At 45.9% G+C, this 23,185-nt stretch overlaps 2 protein-coding genes across 5 annotated transcripts in view; one reads left to right on the top strand and one right to left on the bottom strand.

Moving 5' to 3' along the window:
• Positions 1-23,185, bottom strand: part of cep85l (centrosomal protein 85, like) — an 88,399-nt gene that overhangs the window by 38,441 nt on the left and 26,773 nt on the right. For all 3 annotated transcript variants that reach the window (XM_041860627.2, XM_045210246.1, XM_045210247.1), the window contains one exon: positions 10,488-11,206. In XM_041860627.2, coding sequence (XP_041716561.2) covers positions 10,488-11,206 — 719 coding nt within the window. The remainder of the gene's footprint in view (positions 1-10,487; positions 11,207-23,185) is intronic.
• On the top strand, positions 513-8,184 carry pln (phospholamban). Of its 2 annotated transcripts, XM_041860628.2 has the most exons (3): positions 2,379-2,496; positions 6,310-6,667; positions 8,043-8,184. In XM_041860628.2, the coding sequence occupies exons 2-3, from the start codon at positions 6,510-6,512 to the stop codon at positions 8,050-8,052; spliced, it is 168 nt and encodes a 55-aa protein (XP_041716562.2). In that variant the 5' UTR covers positions 2,379-2,496; positions 6,310-6,509; the 3' UTR covers positions 8,053-8,184. The 2 variants fall into 2 exon arrangements, 1 of the variants encoding a protein (XP_041716562.2); XR_006657733.1 differs by lacking the exon at positions 6,310-6,667 and having other exon boundaries at positions 513-2,496.

Genomic DNA, 23,185 nt, shown 5'->3' on the forward strand with positions numbered 1-23,185 from the left:
GATCCCAAACACACCGCCCGGGCAACGAAGGAGTGGCTTCGTAAGAAGCATTTCAAGGTCCTGGAGTGGCCTAGCCAGTCTCCAGATCTCAACCCCATAGAAAATCTTTGGAGGGAGTTGAAAGTCTGTGTTGCCCAGCGACAGCCCCAAAACATCACTGCTCTAGAGGAGATCTGCATGGAGGAATGGGCCAAAATACCAGCAACAGTGTGTGAAAACCTTGTGAAGACTTACAGAAAACGTTTGACCTGTGTCATTGCCAACAAAGGGTATATAACAAAGTATTGAGAAACTTTTGTTATTGACCAAATACTTATTTTCCACCATAATTTGCAAATAAATTCATTAAAAATCCTACAATGTGATTTTCTGGATTTTTTTTCTCATTTTGTCTGTCATAGTTGACGTGTACCTATGATGAAAATTACAGGCCTCTCTCATCTTTTTAAGTGGGAGAACTTGCACAATTGGTGGCTGACTAAATACTTTTTTGCCCCACTGTACATCGCATTTAAAGGGAACGCTTAAGAGAAATGTACTGAAAACCCTATAGAATGAAAACTCCACGAGAAAATCTGTTGGCCAACAAGTGGGAGGGTTTTCAGTGGTTGAAATACATTTATTCAGCGACCCACCTCTGCGAAGCCTTTTACGCACCTTCATAAGGTAAGTCTGAATACCAATTACTGAGAAGTGCACAAGAAGGGCGTCATTTCCTAAGTCGGAATCGGGCCCTTAAAGCATAGAGCATGGCCTTCACACACAGCCAGAGGGCACGCCAGCTGCAGCTCACTGTGGCCCTTAGTACCTGCCTCTCTATGTGTACGCATACACATGGCTGCTATATGCACTAAACACAGGTTGCCAACTAACCCAAAGCCCACAGAAGGTCACAGTTAACGAGAGACTCATGCTGTGCTTAGACTAGCTAAACAACATCAACAGCTTCCATTATAGACCTATGTGGCTGGCTAGAGCTGTCACCTTCGTGTTCGTTTTCTTCAATTTGTAGCGTACATTTTGCATCATTCCTCTCTGGTCATGATTAACACACCACTGCAGAAGGAATTATGAGCATTGAAGAAGTTCTCTCTCATGTAATGGATATGGAGCAGATGAGAGGCTTTGGGGTACAGAGATAGCAAGCTTTGGGAGAATGCCCTGCAGAGATACAGTAGGTATGAATGGAGTGTGTGTGTATGTATGCATGTACTGTATGTGTGTGTGCTTGTGTTTTTTAGTTCCTGTGTGTGTGTGGAGAGTACAATCGGTAAGCCGCAGCTCAAACGCATAATGCTTCATTAAACTTCTAATGAAGGGCACCGACCGCTGGCATCCAGCACCTGTGTGGGCATACTTGTGCCACCGCAGGAGGGGGAGCCAGGTGTTCCAAGAACAGTACCACCCAAGCCAGAGAAAACAGGGACGAAGCATGTCGTCCCAACTTCGTTCGCCCACATCGCCCTTCCTCCTCCTTCAAAGCAACAGCCATTTAACAAATGCACTATTCTGAGCTTGTTTTGATAGAGTCAAGACCCAGCTCAAAACTCCTTTTAAGGAAGAGAGGAGTGCCAAAAAGGCAGGATTTGATCCTGTTTTGGGGCTGAAAACTGTGCAGTAAAGTGTTCAGATCCAGAGCCCCTGGAGAGATCGATGACCACTGTGCTTCCTCTGATACAGTCAGGGACACAGAGAGGACTGACTACATGAAACGGCAATAGACAGTCCTCCAAACAAACAGAGTCTATGCGGGTTAGGAATCACACACACACACACACACTGGAGCTGTAGCTATCCAAACCTGTTTGAATGGAAGCCAGAAAAGCTGATAGAGAACAAATTCTCAATAAGAAACAAGCAATGTTGCTGATGATTTTTCCTCAGGAGACTTTCCAAGAACACCCGATTTATTCATTCTCTCCTGAGAGAGAAAAAAACACAACAACCACAACATTGCGCATGACTTTCATGACTGATAATCAGCCTGTGTTTGCCATTTCAGAATGACCAAGTATGACCTGATAGTGAAGACACACAGTTCAAACTCCTCAGGGGTTTCAGATGGTTTAGGTCCTCCAGCAGCAAGCCTCCCCAAGACAGAGTGAAAGAGAGACCCAGTTCAACATCAGAACGAGTGGTACTAGCCTTTATACAGTATGCCAGGTGAGAGAGGGGAGGCCACTTGCCCGCTCTGCCCATCCATGCACTCCTCTTCCAAAATGGAAGGATAAACAGACCACATAGCAGTGATGCCACTCCCCCAGGCAGCTACATCCCTCTCTCCCTTCCCTTCCCTCTCTCCCCTTCTCTATTCTCTACTCTACTCTCCGCCCATCTGCTTTTCCTCCCATAAACTAGGTGACATAGTGTAGAGTGCTGCCAGAGAAACTCCTCGCCTACTGCTGGACCCACAGCCTTTCTCCCAGCCTCCTCACCAGACTGGCTGTGACCTCCAGATCAACATCTACCATCCATCTATCCACCCCACTGGAGCAGGTAAGTTCACAGCCCTGACGAGAATTATTATTTATAATTTTTTTCATTTAGCAGACGCTCTTATCCAGAGCGACTTACATGAGCAATTAGGGTTAAGTGCCTTGCTCAAGGGCACATCGACAGATCTTTCACCTAGTCGGCTCGGGGATTAGAACCAGCGACCTTTCGGTTACTGGCACAACGCTCTTAACCACTAAGCTACCTGCCGCCCATGACAACTTAAGTGCTGTAAAGAATGCAATATTGTAATATTGTTCCAGCTATACATGGGCTACGATGATATCTACATTACCTTGAAACTAATAACAATGCATTTCTGCGGGGCTCCAAAGAATTCCATAAATATCATTTATTCACAAGGTCAAGCACTAATAGAAGTTCAAATAGATAGACTCACAAAATACTGAAGAAATTATATTTATCTCTCAAGCAATGATTGATCTTGCAATACGCAATAGTGTTGTTATGAAGGCTATATCCTGAGACAATGGTATCCCCATGTTTAGGATGGAGCAGTGCTAAACTTAACTGTCCTGCTGTCTAAACAAACACACACACACACACACACACACACACACACACACACACACACACACACACACACACACACACACACACACACACACACACACACACACACACACACACACACACACACACACACACACACACACACACACACACACACACACACACACACACACACACACACACAGAGGCCAGCCGTGACCTATCCATAACACACACATTTGCATCTGCCAAAGGCCTGGAATTTGCATTGATTGAAATGAGCAGACAGGACACAAAGGGAGTCTGTAGACAGGGAAAGGTTACTGCCAACCAACCAACCACACACTGGAGGAGAGAACTGGAAATCACATGGCTTTATCATGAAAATGGCCCATTCTAGCTTGCCTCTCAGTGCAGTGAACCTACCGGTAATAATTTCTCATACTCATTGTAATCCTATATTTCAATACCAGGTGGAAGAGGCTGATATGAAGAACAGACATTTTGAACAGACATTTTGTGGTTGTCAATTGACCATTGATTGTTCACACTGCTATGTGTACTGTAATTGGGACGGTATAACATTTCACTGTTGCCTGCGGCGGGCACTAATTATGCCCTCTCCTGGGCCACACAACCACAGCAATGCCCACAGTTCCCTGTGCATTGCTGTGTGATGCCATCATGGAAAGTTCAGCGCTGGGGGCCAAGCCGATTGAAAGCTTTCCTCCCTCTCCCTCTCCCTCCAGATGACTTATTATCACAGGAACTACGCCAAGAGAGCAGAAAAAAACAAAAACGAACATTATTGGCCTGCAAACGCTTCTGCCAGGTTTCAGAAGGATTTCCTTCTTAGGTTCGATTCGATTTCATGTTCTGCTTTGTTTTTCACCCACTGGCTCCGTCACTCCATGTGGACATTTTCATGAAGAGGAATGGTGGGTTTGGGTTTAAAATCCAAACAACATCCCTGTAGTGTTTCAATAACAGCCTCTATTAGTTTGGCATTTCATCCTGCTGTGTCCTTGGCCTCCCCTTCAGAAGGCCCTTGTAAGGGTGGGTGGGTGAACCCAGGGGGCAGTGAATGAGTAGATGGTGACATGTTTAGTAGCGCCAGGGGAGAGGCTATTATTAATGAACTTATCATGCCCCTTTGTCCTGACATGAGGAGGACAACTCCTGACCACTCCAGAGCTGGAGACTTGGGGGCATCTGGTGTTGACATGCCGCTTGATTGCCACTCATCGCTGAAGGCATGGTGCGTTACGCAAACCCATGTCATGTGACCAGGGTGAGGGAGGTATGTTTGTGCCAGGCTGGGCTACAACATCATTCACTAGTAACCCCTCTTACCCAGAACCCTCCAGTGCCTCTTAGGTTGGGGGCTCTGGCACCCCAATGGTTGAACAAGCTCCCCCACGACGCCAGGACAGCGGAGTCACTGACCACCTTCCGGAGACACATGAAACCCTACCTCTTTAAGGAATACCTGGAATAGTATAAAGTAATCCTTCTTCCCCCCACAAAAAATTAATTTTTAAAAAGGTGGTTGTCCCACTGGCTATCATAAGTTGAATGCACCTATTTGTAAGTCGCTCTGGATAAGAGTGTCTGCTAAATGATGTAAATGTAAATGTAAGTGGTCACTAGCGATCTTCTTAGAACACCAGGATATAGCCTAGCATTCCTCTCAACCACAATGGCACGTAAACAACACGACTCAAAAAACATGTATAAGGAGAATGTTCTCTTAGCAGAGATGTATAGATCTACAGAGCTAGTGATCACAGCGATTAGCCAGATGCTACAGTGGACAGAGGAAAGGCCCTTAAATCATTACAGATTTATTATCAGGACTTTGGAGAGATTCCTCAGATTCTACATCCTGACCCATTAAATCCACACACTCTCCTGCTCTCTACCCCTGCTTTGCAAGCGCAGTTCCCCTCCCTCCTCACTGGTGGTGTCCACGAGGTCAGGTCAGAGGTATGTTTAAGAGAGGTTTGGCTAGTGTTGAAATGGACTCCACCTCTGTGAGATAGCCAAAGGTCGGCCCTAAGAATACCCGCTGGCACATAGCTGGAGCCGGGCAGATAACTGCTGTCAGCAGGTCTTCAGCGGGCCTGGCCGCCTCCTCGCCTTGCCTCTCCCTCCCCTCTACTCTGGAGCAGGCCAGGGGTAGTCTGACTCAGAGAGGTAGGAAACCAGCAGGGACCAGGGGCAGAGCTGGGAAAGTGACCCACACCTTTCCTGGGCATGCCTGTCACTGAGGAGCCCCTGAGGGGAGAGAGGATTCTGGAAGAAGAGATAAGGCCTGTGTGGATGGACTAGAGAGAAGTAGGGCTGCTCTGACGATCACAATCCAGTGTGTATATTCTCGACACAAAATGGAGGACAGCTTTATCCACAGTAATCTCTCCAACAGCACCCTCACAGTCACTGAGATTAGAGGTGGTTTGAATGGCTTCATCTCCAGTTAGAAGTGTTCTGTGTTCTGCGTTCTGATAAGGCGTGTGATCGCCAGCAGTTTTTCCTTCCATATTCTGCACTGCCAGAGGGAATGTGGTGAAGCCGGATAGGACATACCATTTACAGCTCCTACTCACTTCCATCTTGGAGTTGTCAAAGACCCAGCAGAGAAGTGGGATATTCATTTATATGATGTCTAAAGCTGGTACAGTACATTGAAACACACATTCCACATAAAATCATCCACCTAAAGCATCACATCCTTCAAGAACCCTGACAATATTCAAGTATTAAAATATACCAAAATATACAAAAGACACATAAAAAAAACAAGTAAAATACACCATGAATACCAAACTGCCAACATCCAGGTTACAAAAATCTCTTCAAACCTAGCTCCCCATAGAGAGAAAAGTACAAAACCGTTTTCCTTTTTAGAAAACATTTTGCGCTGCATCCTTCACAGAATAAGCCCAGATAAGATTGGCCAAATCCAGTCAGCCATTTATAGAGAGGAATGAATTATGGGAGACGACTGGAGGTTGGAGTCCATTTTATTATCATTGTATTATCCTCCCCTCCCTGTTGTCTGCCCTTGAGAGGAGGGCAGAGCAGTAGAAACACGCAAGACTAGAGAGCAGACTCAGTGGGGATAGGAGATCTGTGATTGATTATAAGGCCTTCGGTTATGGGGCCCCAAGTGAGTGACGTTTGATTATATATATGAAAAAATAAATGTTGAAAATGTTCTTCTGACTCCATTAACAGTATGTTTCTGCCTGTGTTTTCTGCATGCTCACTGACTCCACCTTATCTGCTCCTCCCTCCCCCCAGCTCAGCTCCTCCAGACCCCTGGGCACCGGGACAACTCCTGTCACCTCCCTCTGTCACCTCCCTCCGTCACCGACCCACCCCACCACCATTCTCTATCCTCAGCACCACCCCTCTGTCCACCTGTCCTAGAGCACGCTCTCACCCCTCACTGCCTAGCACCCAGCCCCACAGAGCCCACCCAAGCCCCTGCCAGCCCCAGCATGGATAAGGTGCAGCACACGATGCGCTCGGCCATCCGCAGGGCCTCCATGGCGGTGGACGTGCCCCCCCAGGCCAGGCAGAACATGCAGGAGCTCTTTGTCAACTTCAGCCTCATCCTCATCTGCCTGCTGCTCATCTACATCATCGTGTTGTTGATGTGAGGGCCTCAGGGGGCCGGGAGGGGCCAGGTGTCACACTACAGCCCAACAGGGCCATGCACTCTTCAAGAGGGCCAGACAATGGAAGGGGAGAGGAGTGGAGGGGAGGGGATTGGGTGGAAAACATGGATATTATCTTAATATTTTGTAAAGTGGTTTTGAATTTGCAGGAATTTGTGTAGGATAAGATCCGATATACTGTTTTGTAGAGTCTATTCAATTCTGCATGATTTATTTTAATGACATATACAATCAGACACTATAACACTGTAAAGTTGCAGTGTGAGAGTTGCAGTACAATATTGTTGTTCCCAGATGCAGTACACACTCCCCTACATATTTATTTGGCAGTGAAGCTAAAGTTAGAGACATAGATATCATACCCCACCAAAAAAATACTAATGAGAGGTTAGCATGTTTTGGGGGCATGATCTTTGTGCATCTGTAACTTTCTCACTCATCATTATTCACATTCATTCATGATTATCCATAATCATGGTTGTATCTACATTAATGTAGAAGTGTTCAGAAACATATTCTATTCTTATTTACGATAGAAGGGACTCCAAAATGACACAATAGATGATTTACCATTCATTGAGCACAACATAATCCGAAACACAACTAAAACAAACTGCAAATGCATCCAACAAGTTTGTAGATTCACAAGCTTGATATAGTCATTGCGTGCTAGGAATATGGGACCAAATACTCAACTTTGGACTAAATTTAATACACTATCTTCAGAGTAGGGGTGTTAACCCCGGTGTCCTGGCTAAATTCCCAATCTGGCCCTCATACCATCATGGCCACTTAATCATCCCCAGTTTACAATTGTCTCATTCATTCCCCCTCCTCACCCCTGTAACTATTCCCCAGGTCGTTGCTGTAAAATGACAATACTTATGACACCTTCAAATGGGGGACTAGATACATAAAGTGCATTCATTTCTAAACGGTAAACAGATATGTATGAAAATACACTCAAATAAAAGGTGACATTCTGTACTGTCGCCTCATAAAACATTTGATCTCAAATCCAAACTGCTGGAGTATAGAGCCAAATTAAACATTTGAGCTTCACTGTCCAAACAAATATGTAGGGGAGTGTATGTCAAAATTGTGTCACACATGTCACCCTCCTGTAGGTCTGTCATCCCTCACGGTGACTTTTAACCTACAGCTCCCTTCTGCCACCTGGCTTCACTGAGCTAGTCACACACTGACACACTACAGAGCACTGCTGAAATAAACTTACTGACAATGTTAACCCAAGGGAATCTGACTTGTATATGTGTGTATGTGTGTGTGTGATCATATGTGTGTCTGTGTAAGCAAACCAGTCTCTCACTGGGACCCTGTGTTCCCTCTCAGACCTCTGTAGCTGAACCAACAACCACCACAGCACAGCCACAGCGAGGGCTAAGCAGGGGGATGTCATCTGCATCCATCCACCCACCATCACTAGCCTTCCCGAGGAACCTTCCAGAAGACCCCCCTGAATGAAGCGCTTTGCCCAGAATTTGATCACTCTGCCTGGGGTATCTGCAGCCTGAACCCATCCTCTCCATGTTGAGTGTCATCATGGATCTAGTCAACAACCGCGGCCTCAACCTGATGCTCAACTTCCTGCTCATCGTCATCGTGCTGCTCCTCATGCTTGTCCTGGTCAAGCTCATGTAGCCTCTGACCTCTGACATATGACCTCATGGCTTAGTTAGGTTGAGCAATTCCACAGGGTCTGATGGGAGTCCCTCTGATTTGATCATATAAATACACCATGGCTTCAACTAATTACTATTCAACAGTTGTTCATCCACAGCATCAAATCACTGAATAGAGGCTGTAAACCTGTTGGATTAGAACCCAAGATCTTGAGCTTTTGGAGAGAATGAAAGTCTGGGATTCCATGAGATCGTAACATGAGATGGCAAGATTCTAAATATGAATTGACAGGAGGATGAAGCTCCATCCACTGATGGTATAGAATGTAAAAAAATAGAATCTCCAAACTGCACCACATTTAATTTTGGCCAGTGATTTTTTGTATTTTTAGTATGCCATTTAGCAGACAGCCACTTTTATCCAAAGCGACTTACAGTCATGTGTGCATACATTTTTACGTATGGGTGGTCCCGGGGATCAAACCCACTACCCTGGCGTTACAAGCGCCATGCTCTACCAATTGAGCTACAGAGGACCACACTCACAGTCACCGCCTATTCAAAGCTATTAAGACCGAAGCACAGAACACGGATGATGCACCTGACAAATAACATGAAACTGAGAATAATTAAAGCTGCAATATGTAACTTTTTGGGTGACCCTACACAATTCACATTGAAATGTGCGTTATAGATCTGTCATTCTGATTGAAAGCAAGTCTAATCTGTTCTATGTGCTCAATTTTTTATGCTTCCCGTTTTTAAGTTTTGTTTTTGTGTCTTACTTTCTTTTTCAGCTTCAAATGGCTGAAAATATAATATTTTCGGTTATGTAAAATATATTTCACAGTGGTTTAGATGGTACAATGATTCTCTAAACTATACTTGCTTGTTTTGCCACATAAACTGAAATTAGGCAAACTATTTGAATTTTAGCAACCAGGAAATGGCGGAGCGAGAGTAACTGTTGAGTTAGGCCTAAGTCTAGGGGCCTTCCCTTTGGAGACAGTTTGCTTTGAATCTTTTTGTGTCCAGTTGGTTTAGAACACAGTATGAGTTTTAGCATATTCACATTGGATAGTAGATAAGTACAACACTCAAAAATTGGCATGTAGTGTAAACTGTTCAGTGAGATATATAATATTGTTATTGCAATATCCTAACATAAGTGTGTGCTGTAAATGTTTTGTGTCCAGTAGTAGGAGTTGATTCATTTCTTTTGGCAGAGTAAGACATAAATACAGAGTAAATGCACCAAACACCTCCAGCTAAACACAGAGAAGCTCTCTGCAGTCTGAAGATGAAACATGCATGACTACTGCAGAACGGTTGTCTATCTGCAGGCACTGGCTCCACTGTTCACTTTCTTATGTCACACTGCATTTTGTAAAGAATGTTTTAAAATAAAGATAAACTACACAAACCATAAAGAGTTTGTCTGTCTTCATTGAAAAGATTAACTACTTTATATTAGCCTTCATGGAAATGCTGGAATGGATGTGCATCTTGTATCGGTGCTATCCGGAATCCACCTCTACCACTCCAGTATCCCTGCACATTGTAAATATGATATTGGAACTGACCCTGTGTATAGATAGCTTACTTACTTTCTCGTGTTCTTCTATTTTCTTATTTTTACTTTGCGTGTATTTTTGTTCTACCTTGTGTTATTTTTAGTACTACATTGATATTGATTACTGCATTGTTGGGTTTAGAGCTTGCAAGAAAGGCATTTTACTGTACTTGTGGACATGACATTAAAACTTGAAACTTGATCCTTGGGACGTCCCTACCCCATTGAAGTTTAAATAAAAAATGGTTAAGGTAAGGGTTAGGTAAGAGTTACGGTTAGGGTAAGGGTTAAGGTTAGGATTTAGGGTAGGGACTATCTATTGGTCTTTAGGAGAAACGACAATGCTTCAGAAGCCCACCAGAGGGCGATATGCCCTCATATTTAGTCCTATATGAAGCGGTGCACAATTTGGAGGGAAATCTTCACCAGCTTTTAGTACAGACTCCAGTCAATATTGTGCTGAAAATCTGGCAGGTAACACCCATAACAACTAACACCCATCAGTTTACTTGACAGAGTTTCCTTGACCTGACTAGCTGTCTAACAGAAACTGTAGCCTACTTCCCCATCCTCTCCTCTCACCTGGTTGAGCTCAGCCTCCTGCCGTAGCCTCTCCCTCTGCTGCTGCTCCTGTTGCCAGGCCGATAGGCCCCCACACAGCTCTGGCCCGGGGCCGGGGGGCCGGTACTCCATCTGCTCACTCAGCCACATCTGGGTCCTCACTGCTGGCTGGATGGGGGACCCCCCTACTGTCTGGTGGCCCAGCGGTAGGACCCTCTGGCTGGGTACCGTCAGCCCAACGCCAGGGTGCTTGGTCTCCGGTAAGGCACTGTAGGTCAGGTCTAAGGTGTTGGGTTTGAGTGGGGACGAGCAGGCAGAGTGAGAGTCTGTCTTCGTACTCAGGGGGTACTTGTACCTGGCCTCGGCTCCTGGGGAGTGCAAGAGGGATAGGTAGGGGTCGGTAGGGCCCAGAGGGTCCTGCCTGTATCCGTAGAGCACCCCTCTGTCCAGGGAGCCATGGGGGTCAGAGCGGTACGCCGCCCTCCCCCCGGGGATGGTCTTCTCCTGGGCACTGAGGCGGGTGAGGGAGGACCAGCGGCGGACGGGCCGGGGGTCCTTCATGTCCAGGGGGCTGTCGAGGGGCGAGGGCAGCTGGCAGGAGGACCAGGGGCTGACCCCAGGGGAGGGCACCGTGCTGAGCTTGGAGCCGGAGGAGGGCGAGGGCATGATGTGGGCCGTGGGGATGGCACCCTGGGAGCGCAGTGGCTGGAAGGACAAGGTGGTGCTGGAGCTGGAGTGGTCTGGAGGACAGGAGAGAGGGAACGACAAATAGACTTTAGAGGAGGAGAATAGAGGAACAGTGTGTGGGCGGACTCTTTCAACTATCTTACTTATTCAAACTACATACATTTCTATAATACATGACCACAACTTTATTGGAAGTTTCTTGCCTGACAACTGTAGAATTTAGTAACAAAGGAAGAAGGGGTGCTAAAATGTGATTCTGAACACAGTCCTGTACAGTGTGCTCCAATAACCATTTCATACATATTACTGGGCATTATTATTTCTGAAATTGTGTTCCTTGTTCATAGAAGGCTGCAGTAGGTCTGTCTGGAGGGCTCAGATGTTTGGGAGGGGTGTTACTGTGTTACTATATGGTTGGAGGCTCTGCCCAAAGTGTCAGCCCTGGGCTCATCTGCCATGTTCCTCATGAATAACCCATGAGCTGTGTGTGTGTGTGAGAGTGCGTCTCTGTGTGTGTTATACGACATACTAGGGACACTGCTGCCTCAGGGGCATCACGCAGGGTGAGCAATGAATGACACAGCTCACAGAACACACACATGTGGCCAGTCACACACACACACAAAGAAGCACAGTGGAAACAAAGGATTGTGTCTATGGCTGAGCCATTCTAAACAAACATGACTTACTACCAAAGCAAAACACAGATAATTAGCTCCCCAGTGCAGGTCTGAAAGTGAATGATAGAATACTATCTTAAAGTCCCACACTGTACCAAACCTTATGATACTGCTTCTGTAGACCTCAGCACTAAGGCCACTAGTTAGCCATGAGTATACAGACAGGAGTGGACTCTGACTCAGAACCAATTATAAGTTCAGCCCATTACATCAGCCCATTATAGGAATGATGCAACAACCAGTGGCCCATATCCAACTTTCATCATTTACAGAAATAGACTAATATTAAGACATCAAAGCCTCCACCAGGGCTTCCGTGCATCTCATTAAAACTAGAGGACTCTGCAATGCAGCAGAGCAGGGATTTACTCCTCCAGACTTATTGTCAGTAGCCTGGCTGTTGTGTTGGAGGAACAGGGAGGGGAGGGGAGAGTAAGCCACAGGGAGAAAGGAGGCTGGAGCTTGGGCAGAGTGGAAGGAGGACAATAGCCTGGGCTGGCCAACTCTTTTGTCATCCGTTGTAATGCGGTACACTGTTGGCATGGTAACTAACACCACAGAGGAGTTGGCTGAACTAAAACATGCAGTGACAGTGATCTTCCACCAGGCAAGAGAGAAGAGGACAGAGGACCATTCTGAGAGTGACAGGGCAGTCCTCCAACATCCCACAGTCCTCTAGTACAGGCAGCACAGAACTGCTCCTGGTCCTAAGTAACCCTGCGTAACGTTCCCTTCAACTGAATCTCAACGATAGATGACCAGAAAATCTGATGCCAAAGAACCTCAGCCAAAATAAGAGCATTGCAGGCCAAAGGGCTCTGACTGCCCTGTACCCTGACAGTGACAGAGTGACACTTTGAAGGAGGAGTCAGCCAATCAGAGAAGTGACAGAGCAGTCATTCTGTCAGCCCTCCTCACGTCACATTAGTCATTAGGGCAATTCACACATCAGCGCAACCCCGCCATGCACTGCTCCCAAGACCAACGACCGGAATGTTCTCAACTAGGGCAGGGGGGACACATTAAATGATTCACTGTGATTTTATCCTTGGTTGAGTAATAAGTTCAATCAACTTAAAAGATTGTCAGCAATATTTTGAAAGCAATGTTAGTTCATAATGGAGGTCAATTTCACTGGTTTGCACATTGTACTGAAGTAGCCTACTTTGAATGACTAGGTAGTGAGACAAAGACCCTGTTGTCATGCCACCATACCACCCAGATTCCGTTGGCCCCTGTGGTTTATCAGTTCGCGCTCACCTTGAGCCCCGGGAAACCATTAGAGGTCGGGCCATTCATAAAGACAGCGGCACGCGGCTAGTTGACCTTCTGACAAAGTGCTCCTTTGTTAACACTTGTGTGTGTCAGGGCAAATGACAGAGCAGCTGGAGGGGCTGGGGGTTGAGGAGTGGTGGTGGAGGTGGGGCTAGAGCAAGTCATTTAGGCTCTGAGACAGCACATTCCACACAGGACCGGCTGCCACTCTAAACCTAGTCTCACACACCAGACACTTCCTCCCCTAGCTGGCTGTGTGCAATAACCTGTTCTAGGATGAGGTTACTCTAAACCAGGGCCCGGTTGCATAAAACATCTTAAGTGTTTCCCTTAAGGAATAACTTTCCCTTACCTTAGGGAATTGTTTAAGGGCGTTGCATAGAGCCCCTCAGATATTTCCATAGGTAAGGGCATACTTAAAGGGTTTTACAGTGGTTTGAAGGTTTAGTGCTATGAAAAAGTATTTGCCCCCTTTCTAATTTTCTCTACTTTTGCATATTTGTGACACTGAATGTTTTCAGATCTTCAACCAAAACCTAATATTAGATAAAGGGAACATAAGTGAACAAATAACACAACAATTACATATTTATTTAATTTATTTCATAAACAAAGTTATGCAACACCCAATTCCCCTGTGTGAAAAAGTAATTACCCCCTTACACTCAATAACTGGTTGTGCCACCTTTAGCTGCAATGACTCCAACCAAATGCTTCCTGTAGACAAGATGGGTCCCATTATGCTTGGAGAAAACTAAACACTGCATTCCACAGTAAGAACATCATACCAAAGGTCAAGCATGGTGGTGGTGGTGTGATGGTTTGGGGATGCTTTGCTGCCTCAGGACCTTGACGACTTGCCTTAATAGAAGGAACCATGAATTCTGCTCTTTATCAGATAATTCTACAGGAGAATGTCAGACCATCCGTCTTTGAGCTGAAGTTGAAGCACAGCTGGGTCATGCAGCAAGACAATGATCCAAAACACACAATCAAGTCTATATGAAAATTGCTAAAAAGCAACAAATTGGAGGTTTTGGAATGGCCTAGTCAAAGTCCAGACCTAATCCCAATTGAGATGTTGTGGCAGGACTTGAAACAAGCAGTTCATGCCTGAAAACCCACACGTCACTGAGTTAAAGCAGTTCCTCATGGAAGAGTGGGCCAAAATTCCTCCACAGTGACGTGAGAGACTGATCAACAACTACAGGAAGCATTTGGTTGGAGTCGTTGCAGCTAAAGGTGGCACAACCAGTTATTGAGTGTAAGGGGGCAATTACTTTTTCACACAGGGGAATTGGGTGTTGCATAACTTTGTTTATAAAATAAATATGTAATTGTTGTGTTATTTGTTCACTTATGTTCCCTTTATCTAATATTAGGTTTTGGTTGAAGACCTGATAACATTCAGTATCACAAATATGCAAAAGTAGAGAAAATTAGAAAGGGGGAAAATACTTTTTCATAGCACTGTATGTATGGCAGAAAGAGTATCTGGTTAGCATGGAGACGACCTGATTCACTGACTAAACATCTCGTCAAAGAGATCGCTTTAACTTTGTGAGATAGCAATCAAGACAGGATAACCAAATTGCAGATGATAATAAATCACCTTTCTTGTAGTTACTTTTATCTCAACTTGTTTATATTACTTTCTAGTACGTCAAGTTAGCTTACAGAGTACTTATAGCTAACTAGCCAGCTAGCTTTGTAGTCATGGATTGTGCACCTTCCATTGTTTAGCTAAGTACTAGGGGTGTAACGATCCATCTACTACATCGATGTATCGATTTATATTCATATGATCCAACTACATCGATCTGTGCTCGGCGAGTTGGCCTTTTGGACAACATATATCGATCTAACATCGTTTTAAAATGTAATAAATCGATTGTATCGATACTAGGAAATAACCCATTGGATTTAAGCACGTCAGACTTTATATGCAGGGGTGCACATAACTGGTACGCAGATACGCAAGCGCGACAAAAATCAGAAATGCGTAATGCCACTTGTGTTACTACGCGCCTTTGCGTACTTGACCGATCTTCTCATCTAACCTTACACATGACATGTTGCTTGTCAACTACTGTCAGGGATGTCCAAAAAGCAACAGACATTAAGCAGCTTCTTTGGCGTTTCGCCACCTACAAAGAAACGCCAACTGGAGCCAGAGCCGAATAAAATAATTTTTTCGGAAAAGTGGCTCCAAGATGTGCAGTGGCTTGAAGCTAACGATGAGCGCACTGAAATGTGGTGCAAGATTTGCCGCTCAAATCCACATCTAGCAGACAAAACAGGTGCATTTTATAAAGGCTCAAAGAATTTCAACCATCCTTTATTTGACAAACATGAAAAGAGCAAGGAGCACACGAATGTGGCGCAAGCCATTGCTAAAAGCTAGCCGAGAATAAATGTCCAGTCGCCCACTTGCCAGATGGCGAGACAAGCTGAATGAAGAACAGCGGCAAGCTCTGTTTAATATTTTTCTCTTTCCATAAAGCTAAACACGCACGTCCCATGTCTTCCTATTCTGAGGATGTTCCTTTACTGAATGCTTTTTGATGGATCTGAGGACATCACAAAAACTGAGCAGGAAATAGTTTACATTGTGTCTGTGTCCAGCAACGGAGAGTTTACTTCGGACTTTATTGGACTGATTGAATTGGGTGCTGACCGAACCGCACAGGCCATAACAGACGGACTTGTGAGACTTTTCCAGGACACAGGCTTGGATGACTGGACAACAAAGTTGGTCGCTGTGTGCACAGACGGGGCTGCTGTCAACGTAGGTATCTACAACGGCGTTGTGCCAAAACTCCGGCAACATGCTGCGGTTGGAGACTCCCTTGTGCACATTCTGTGCACCGCACACACACTGGAGAATTGCGCGAAATCAGCTGATCGCAACGTTCCTTACTGTGAGACATTTCATCGCTCTGTGGTCAAGCTGCTGCAGTTTTATTTACAAAAAGGTGGAGCAAAAAAAACTGCTGCACTGAATAAAGCTATGTGAAGAAAATGGGATCTCCTTTGTGGAACTGGGTAAGTTTCATAATACCAGATGGTCTGCATGGAGGCATGAAACACTGTTAAAAATATCAAGACTATTGCCAGCCATTAAAATGAAACTGGTTACCAGGTATTTATTTCAGTCACACTGGTTTGATTTTTGGCTAAAAGGTTACTGAATCGATTTCAAGTCACTGAATCGTTTCGGATCGTATCGTTCTAAATGAACCAATATCGAATCAACAACCACGAATCGTGATACAAATCGAATCGTTGTTAAAACGAATCGTTACACCCCTACTAAGTACAGTAGCTAGCTGGTTGATGTTTTCCTTTTGTAACCAGAGCAGAAGAAAGCAACATTCAACTCCACAAATGCTATTTACATTGATATCCATACTAAATTAAGCAGTTAAGGGACCTCATGGGCACCCTTAACTTGTTCACTTAATTTAAGGGGGAAATTCACCTTAAAATGTTTTGTGCAACTGACTTAAAGTTAAGGAAACTTTAAGGAAAAGATAAGGGGGGAATTAACTTAAGGTGTTTTATGCAACCGGGCCCAGACCCACTAACCAGCCTTCTGCTGTCTCTATACACGCTGAGCCGGACACAGGTAGTCTGGAAGGCTTTTAGAAGACATAAACCAGTCTGGAAGGGGTTAGGTAGACATAAACCAGTCTGGAAGGGTTTAAGTAGACATAAAACAGTCTGGAAGGGGTTAAGTAGACATAAAACAGTCTGGAAGGGGTTAATTAGACATAAACCAGTCTGGAAGGGGTTTTAAGTAGACATAAACCAGTCTGGACGGGTTTAAGTAGACATAAAACAGTCTGGAAGGGGTTAAGTAGACATAAAACAGTCTGGAAGGGGTTAATTAGACATAAACCAGTCTGGAAGGGTTTAAGTAGACATAAAACAGTCTGGAAGGGGTTAAGTAGACATAAAACAGTCTGGAAGGGGTTAATTAGACATAAACCAGTCTGGAAGGGGTTAAGTAGACATAAAACAGTCTGGAAGGGGTTAATTAGACATAAACCAGTCTGGAAGGGGTTAGGCAAGACATAAACCAGTCTGGAAGGGGTTAAGTAGACATAAAACAGTCTGGAAGGGGTTACGTAGACATAAAACAGTCTGGAAGGGGTTTTAAGTAGACATAAACCAGTCTGGATAGCGCTAAGTGAAGAAGATAGACCCTGGCTGGCTACTGTTGGAGACTGGGGCTCAGACCTGCTCAACTGGACACAATGCGCTAGCTGCTAGCTTCTCTTTTCCTGCAGACCAGCTGGAGCTCAGGAAGCAAGCTACACTGAGCGCTAACAACTTGGAAAGGCATTCAGCTGCACACTGTGACTGACTGAGCCTGGGCTTCCAATGGCTACTGAAGTGAACTCAGCCTTAACCACTCTGGATGCCAGCACTACAGTACAGCACACTAAGCCCTGAGAGGTAGGAAACAGCATGGAGGGTTAGTGGAGGAGGGAAAGTCAATGTGGGAAATACAGAGGGCAGTGTATTAACACTGACAACCATCTCTGACAGCCTGATGATGCTAGCATGATGATGATTATGGTAACTGATATAATAGTGGGCTACCAGGGAGCAACCATAAAGAGGCCACACCACAGAATGGTGACAAGTGGTGACAGGAGTGGTGGCAGGGAGGATATGTTCAGGACAAATGGAGGAGAAATGAAGGAGAACATCTGGCTTTTAAAAAGATTTAGGTGTGGCATTATAATTCTAAGCGATGCCAATAAGCTTGTTATTGGAGCAAAAAGCAAGAAAAAGCGTTCTGAAAGCCGATACAGAGCTCTGAGGTCCAGCAGGCTTGAATTAAAACTCTATTAACAGGGCTCTACAGAGCAACCATTTTACTCGCATATGCAGCTAAATATTTTGCTGCGCGACCTTTCATTTAAATTTAGGAACACCAGTGCGCCTAGAAAAATTAAGGATTCATAGCTTTATTACCTCAAATATGTTTCATTGTGCTCCTATTTTTTTTTGTTTGCCTACATTTTTCAACTTAGACACACAAATGCTCCTTGTAAAAAAATTCAGCATAGAGAGCTGATTAAATATCTAGGCCTTATTAATTCAAATCAAATCAGATTGTATCGTCACATGCTTCGTAAACAACAGGTGTAGACTAACAATGAAATGCTTACTTGCGGGCCCTTCCCAGCAATGCAGAGAGAAAGAAAATAGAGAAATAATAAAAAAGTAATAACACGTAATAATACAAAATTATAATAAATACACAATGAGTAACGATAACTTTGCTAAATACACGGGGTACCAGTACCGAGTCGATGTGCAGGGGTACAAGGTAATTGAGGTAGATATGTAGATATAACTAGGAATAAAGTGACTAGGCAACAAGATAGATAATAAACAGCAGCAGCAGCATAAGTAATGAGTCAAAAAAGTTAGTTCAACTCTCCCGAGTGGCGCAGCGGTCTAAGGCGCTACATCGCAGTGCTAGCAGGCGTCACTACAGACCCGGGTTCGATCCCAGGCTGTGTTGCAGCCTGCCGCGACTGGGAGACTCATGAGGCGGCGCACAATTGGTCCAGCGTCGTCCGGGTTAGGGGAGGGTTTGTCTGGCCGGGATGTCCTTGTCCCATCGCGCTCTAGCGACTCCTGGGCGCATGCACGCTGACTGGTCGCCAGCTGTATGGTGTTTCCTCCGACACGTTGGTGCGGCTGGCTTCCGGGTTAAGCGAGCAGTGTGTCAAGAAGCAGTGCGGCTTGACAGGGTCATGTTTCGGAGGACGCATGGCTCTCGACCTTCGCCTCTCCCGAGTCCGTACGGGAGTTGCAGCAATGGGACAAGACTGTAACTACCAATTGGATATCATGAAAATGGGGAGAAAAAGGGGTAAAAAGTACACAAATAAAATTAAAATAAAAAAGTGAGTGCAAAAAGGGTCAATGCAGATAGTCCGGGTAGCTATTTGGTTAACTAAATTTAGGCGGCAGGTAGCTTAGTGGTTAAGAGCGTTGTGCCAGTAACCGAAAGGTTGCTGGTTCTAATCCCCGAGCCGACTAGGTGAAAAATCTGTCGATGTGCCCTTGAGCAAGGCACTTAACCCTAATTGCTCCTGTAAGTCGCTCTGGCACTTAACCCTAATTGCTCCTGTAAGTCGCTCTGGATAAAAGCGTCTGCTAAATGACAAAAATAAATAAAAATAAAATAATATTTAACTAACTATTTAGCAGTCTTATGGCTTGGGGGTAGAAGCTGTTCAGGGTCCTGTTGGTTCCAGACTTGGTGCAGAGAGAACAGTCTATGACTTGGGTGGCTGTAGTCTTTGACCATTTTTAGGGCCTTCCTCTGACACCACCTGGTACAGAGGCGTACTGGGCCGTACGCACTACCCTCTGTAGTGCCTTGCGGTCGGATGCCAAGCAGTTGCCATATCAAGCAGTGATGTAGCCAGTCAAAATGCTCTCAATGGTGCAGCTCTATAACTTGTTGAGGATCTGAGGGCCCATCACAAATCTTTTCAGCCTCCTGAGGGGGAAGAGGCGTTGCCATGCCCTCTACACAATTGTGTTGGTGTGTGTGGACCATGATAGATCCTTAGTGATGTGGACAATGAGGAACTTGAAGCTCTTGACCCACTCCACTACAGCCCCTCGATGTGAATCGGTGCATGCTCGACCCGCCGTTTCCTGTAGTACAAGATCAGCTTCTTTGTCTTGCTGACGTTGAGGGAGAGGTTGTTGTGCTGGCACCGCACTACCAGGTTTCTGACTTCCACCCTATAGGCTGTCTCATCGTTGTCGGTGATCAGGCCTACCACCGTCGTGTTGTCAGCTAACTTAACGATGGTGTTGGAGTCGTGTGCGGCCATGCAGTCGTGGGTGAAGGGGACTAAGCACGGACCCCTGAGGGGCTCCCGTGTTGAGGGTCAGTGTGGCGGATGTGTTGTTGCCTACCCTCACCATCTGGGGGCGGCCCGTCTGGAAGTCCAGGATCCAGTTGCAGAGGGAGGTGTTCAGTCCCAGAGTCCTTAGCTTAGTGATGAGCTTGGAGGGCACTATGGTTTTGAACGCTGAGCTGTAGTCAATGAACAGCACTCTCACATATGTGCTCTGTTTGTCTAGGTGGGAGAGGGCAGTGTGGAGTACAATAGAGATTGCGCCATCTGTGGATCTGTTGGGGCGGTATGAGAGTTGGAGTGGGTCAAGGGTGTCTGGGATGATGGTATTGATGTGAGCCATTAAGAGTGATTTCAGATGTTATTGTATGAAATCAAAGAGGGGCGAGAGCCTAAAACACACACACATACACACATTTTAACAACTGTTATTCATGACACAATAAAAAAAGGAATGTTTGGAGGGCGAGGTCTGTGTTTTCCACCCTTATATAGTCAGGGAGGTCATTCCAGACAGGGGGTTTAATGCACCCAGAATAAACTCATCTGGTTCTGATTTGCATTGCGGCAGTAGAGAAAAACAGGGCTACATAGAGAGAGAGAGAGAGAGAGAGAGAGAGAGAGAGAGAGAGAGAGAGAGAGAGAGAGAGAGAGAGAGAGAGAAGCAGAGAAAGGGAGAAAGAGAGAGACAGTTTGAGAGAGAGCGCAAGTGAGAGACAGAAAGACAGCGAGACAGCGAGAGATGGGGAACTAGGCCTGCGGAAGCCTGGGGCTGGTAGTACTCAGCCCTCCCCTCCCACAGCTCACAGAGCTGGGGAGAGCCTCCTTACAGTGTTCCTGCATCTAACAATGAAAATCACAGTGTCGCAGACACTCTACACACAGCCTTCTTTCCCCAGAGCAGGATGGATGGATGGCTGTGCATGGCTCTTTTGTGTTCCAGGCCAAATTACGGCCAGTAACAGTCAGCTGTAGAATGTAGAGCTAGATAGAGATACACTACAGTACATTACCAAAAGTATGTGGACACATGCTTGTTGAACATCTCATTCTAAAATCATGGGCATTAATATGGAGTTGGTGCCATTTGCTGCTATAACAGCCTCCACTCTTCTGGGAAGGCTTTCCACTAGATGTTGGAACATTGCTGCGGGGACTTGCTTCCATTCAGCCACAAAAGCACTGATGTTGGGCGATTAGGCCTGGCTCGCAGTCGGCGTTCCAATTAATCCCAAAGGTGTTCAATGGGGTTGAGGTCAGGGCTCTGTGAAGGCCAGTCAAGTTCTTCCACACCGATCACGACAAACCATTTCTGTATGGACCTCGCTTTGTGCACGGGGGCATTGTCATGCTGAAACAGCAAAGGGCCTTCCTCAAACTGTTGCCACAAAGTTGGAAGCACAGAATCATCTAGAACAGGGTTCTTCAATTCCGGTCCTGGAGGGCCGAAACACTTCTGTTTTTTATTTCTACCTGGTAGTTAATTGCACTCACCTGGTGTCCCAGATCTGAATTAGCCCCTGATTAGAAGGAGAGGATGAAAAACAGAGATGTTTCGGCCCTCCAGGACCGGAATTGAAGAACCCTGATCTAGAATGTCATTGTATGCTGTAGCGTTAAGAATTCCCTTCACTGGAACTAAGGGGCCTAGCCCAAACCATGAAAAACAGCCCCAGACCATTATTCCTCCTCCACCAAACTTTACAGTTGGCACTATGCATTGGGGCAGGTAGCGTTCTCCTGGCATCCGCCAAACCCAGATTAGTCCGTCAGACTGCCAGATGGTGAAGCATGATTCCACTGCTCCAGAGTCCTATGGCGGCGAGCTTTACAACACTCCATGCGACGCTTGGCATTGCGCATGGTGATCTTAGGCTTTTGTGCGGCTTCTCGGCCATGGAAACCCATTTCATGAAGCTCCAGACGAACAGCTATTGTGCTGATGTTGCTTCCAGAGGCAGTTTGGAACTCGGTAGTGAGTGTTGCAAACAAGGACAGACGATTTTTACGCGATACGCGCTTCAGCACTTATCGGTCCCGTTCTGTGAGCTTGTATGGCCTACCACTTCGCGGCTGAGCCAATGTTGCTCCTAGACATTTCCACTTCACAATAACAGCACTTACAGTTGACCGGGGCAGCTCTAGCAGGGCAGAAATTTGACAAACTGACTTGTTGGAAAGGTGGCATCCTATGTCGGAGCCACGTTGAAAGTCATGAGCTCTTCAGTAAGGCAATTCTACTGCCAATGTTTGTCTCTGGAGATTGCATGGCTGTTTGCTCGATTTTATACACCTGTCAGCAACGGGTGTGGCTGAAATAGCCGAATCCACTAATTTGAAAGGTTTGTCCACATACTTTTGTATATATAGTGTAGATAGAGATAGATAGCTACAGTAAATGAGGAGTACTCCCTCCTCCGCTCAGTCCCTCCACCTTGGCACAACCACTCATAAATCACACTCCTTTCTCTTCCCCCCTCTCTCATCCCCCCATCCTCCCTGTCACTGAGGAGAATTCCCCCTCCTTCTCCTTACCATACATTCACCTCGCTGCTAAAGCACAAATCACCTCCTCTCATCCCTCTCTGTCTCTCTCTACCTCCCCCCTCCATCTGTCCTACAGCAGGGTACTATTCTCAATGCTAAGCGAAGTAGCAGCTTGTGGTGTTCCCATCACAGACTACAAATAGGCTGATTCATTGAAACAATGAACACAATGCAGTTAGCATAGCATAGCTAGCCTCTGCCTCTCTGTTTGTACAGTCTGTAGCCTCCCTCAGTTAGCCAGTTAGCCCCCTCTGGCCCTCTGTAGCCCTGACTCAGCTAGCCTGTCCTCTCTGTGCAGGCAGGCAGAAAGGTGCAGTGCAGTGTGAAATGCCACATACACTTCATACCCTGTTGGCTCTTGAGCACCAGCCACACATCCCACTGCCTCACAAACACACACACACCCACGACACACCCACACACACACACACACACACACCCACGTACACACACACACACACACACACACACACACACACACACACACACACACACACACACACCATTCCCACTGCCTCACAAACACCAGCTAAACACACACACCCCTGCCTCTCTTGCCCCAGCAGGGTCACAGCGAGCCACCCACCAGGGTCAGTGGCCTTTCTCAGCAACCCCTTCTCACTGCTGT

Source organism: Coregonus clupeaformis, chromosome 33, assembly GCF_020615455.1.
Source record: "Coregonus clupeaformis isolate EN_2021a chromosome 33, ASM2061545v1, whole genome shotgun sequence".
In the NCBI taxonomy this organism is placed as follows: Eukaryota; Metazoa; Chordata; class Actinopteri; order Salmoniformes; family Salmonidae; genus Coregonus; species Coregonus clupeaformis.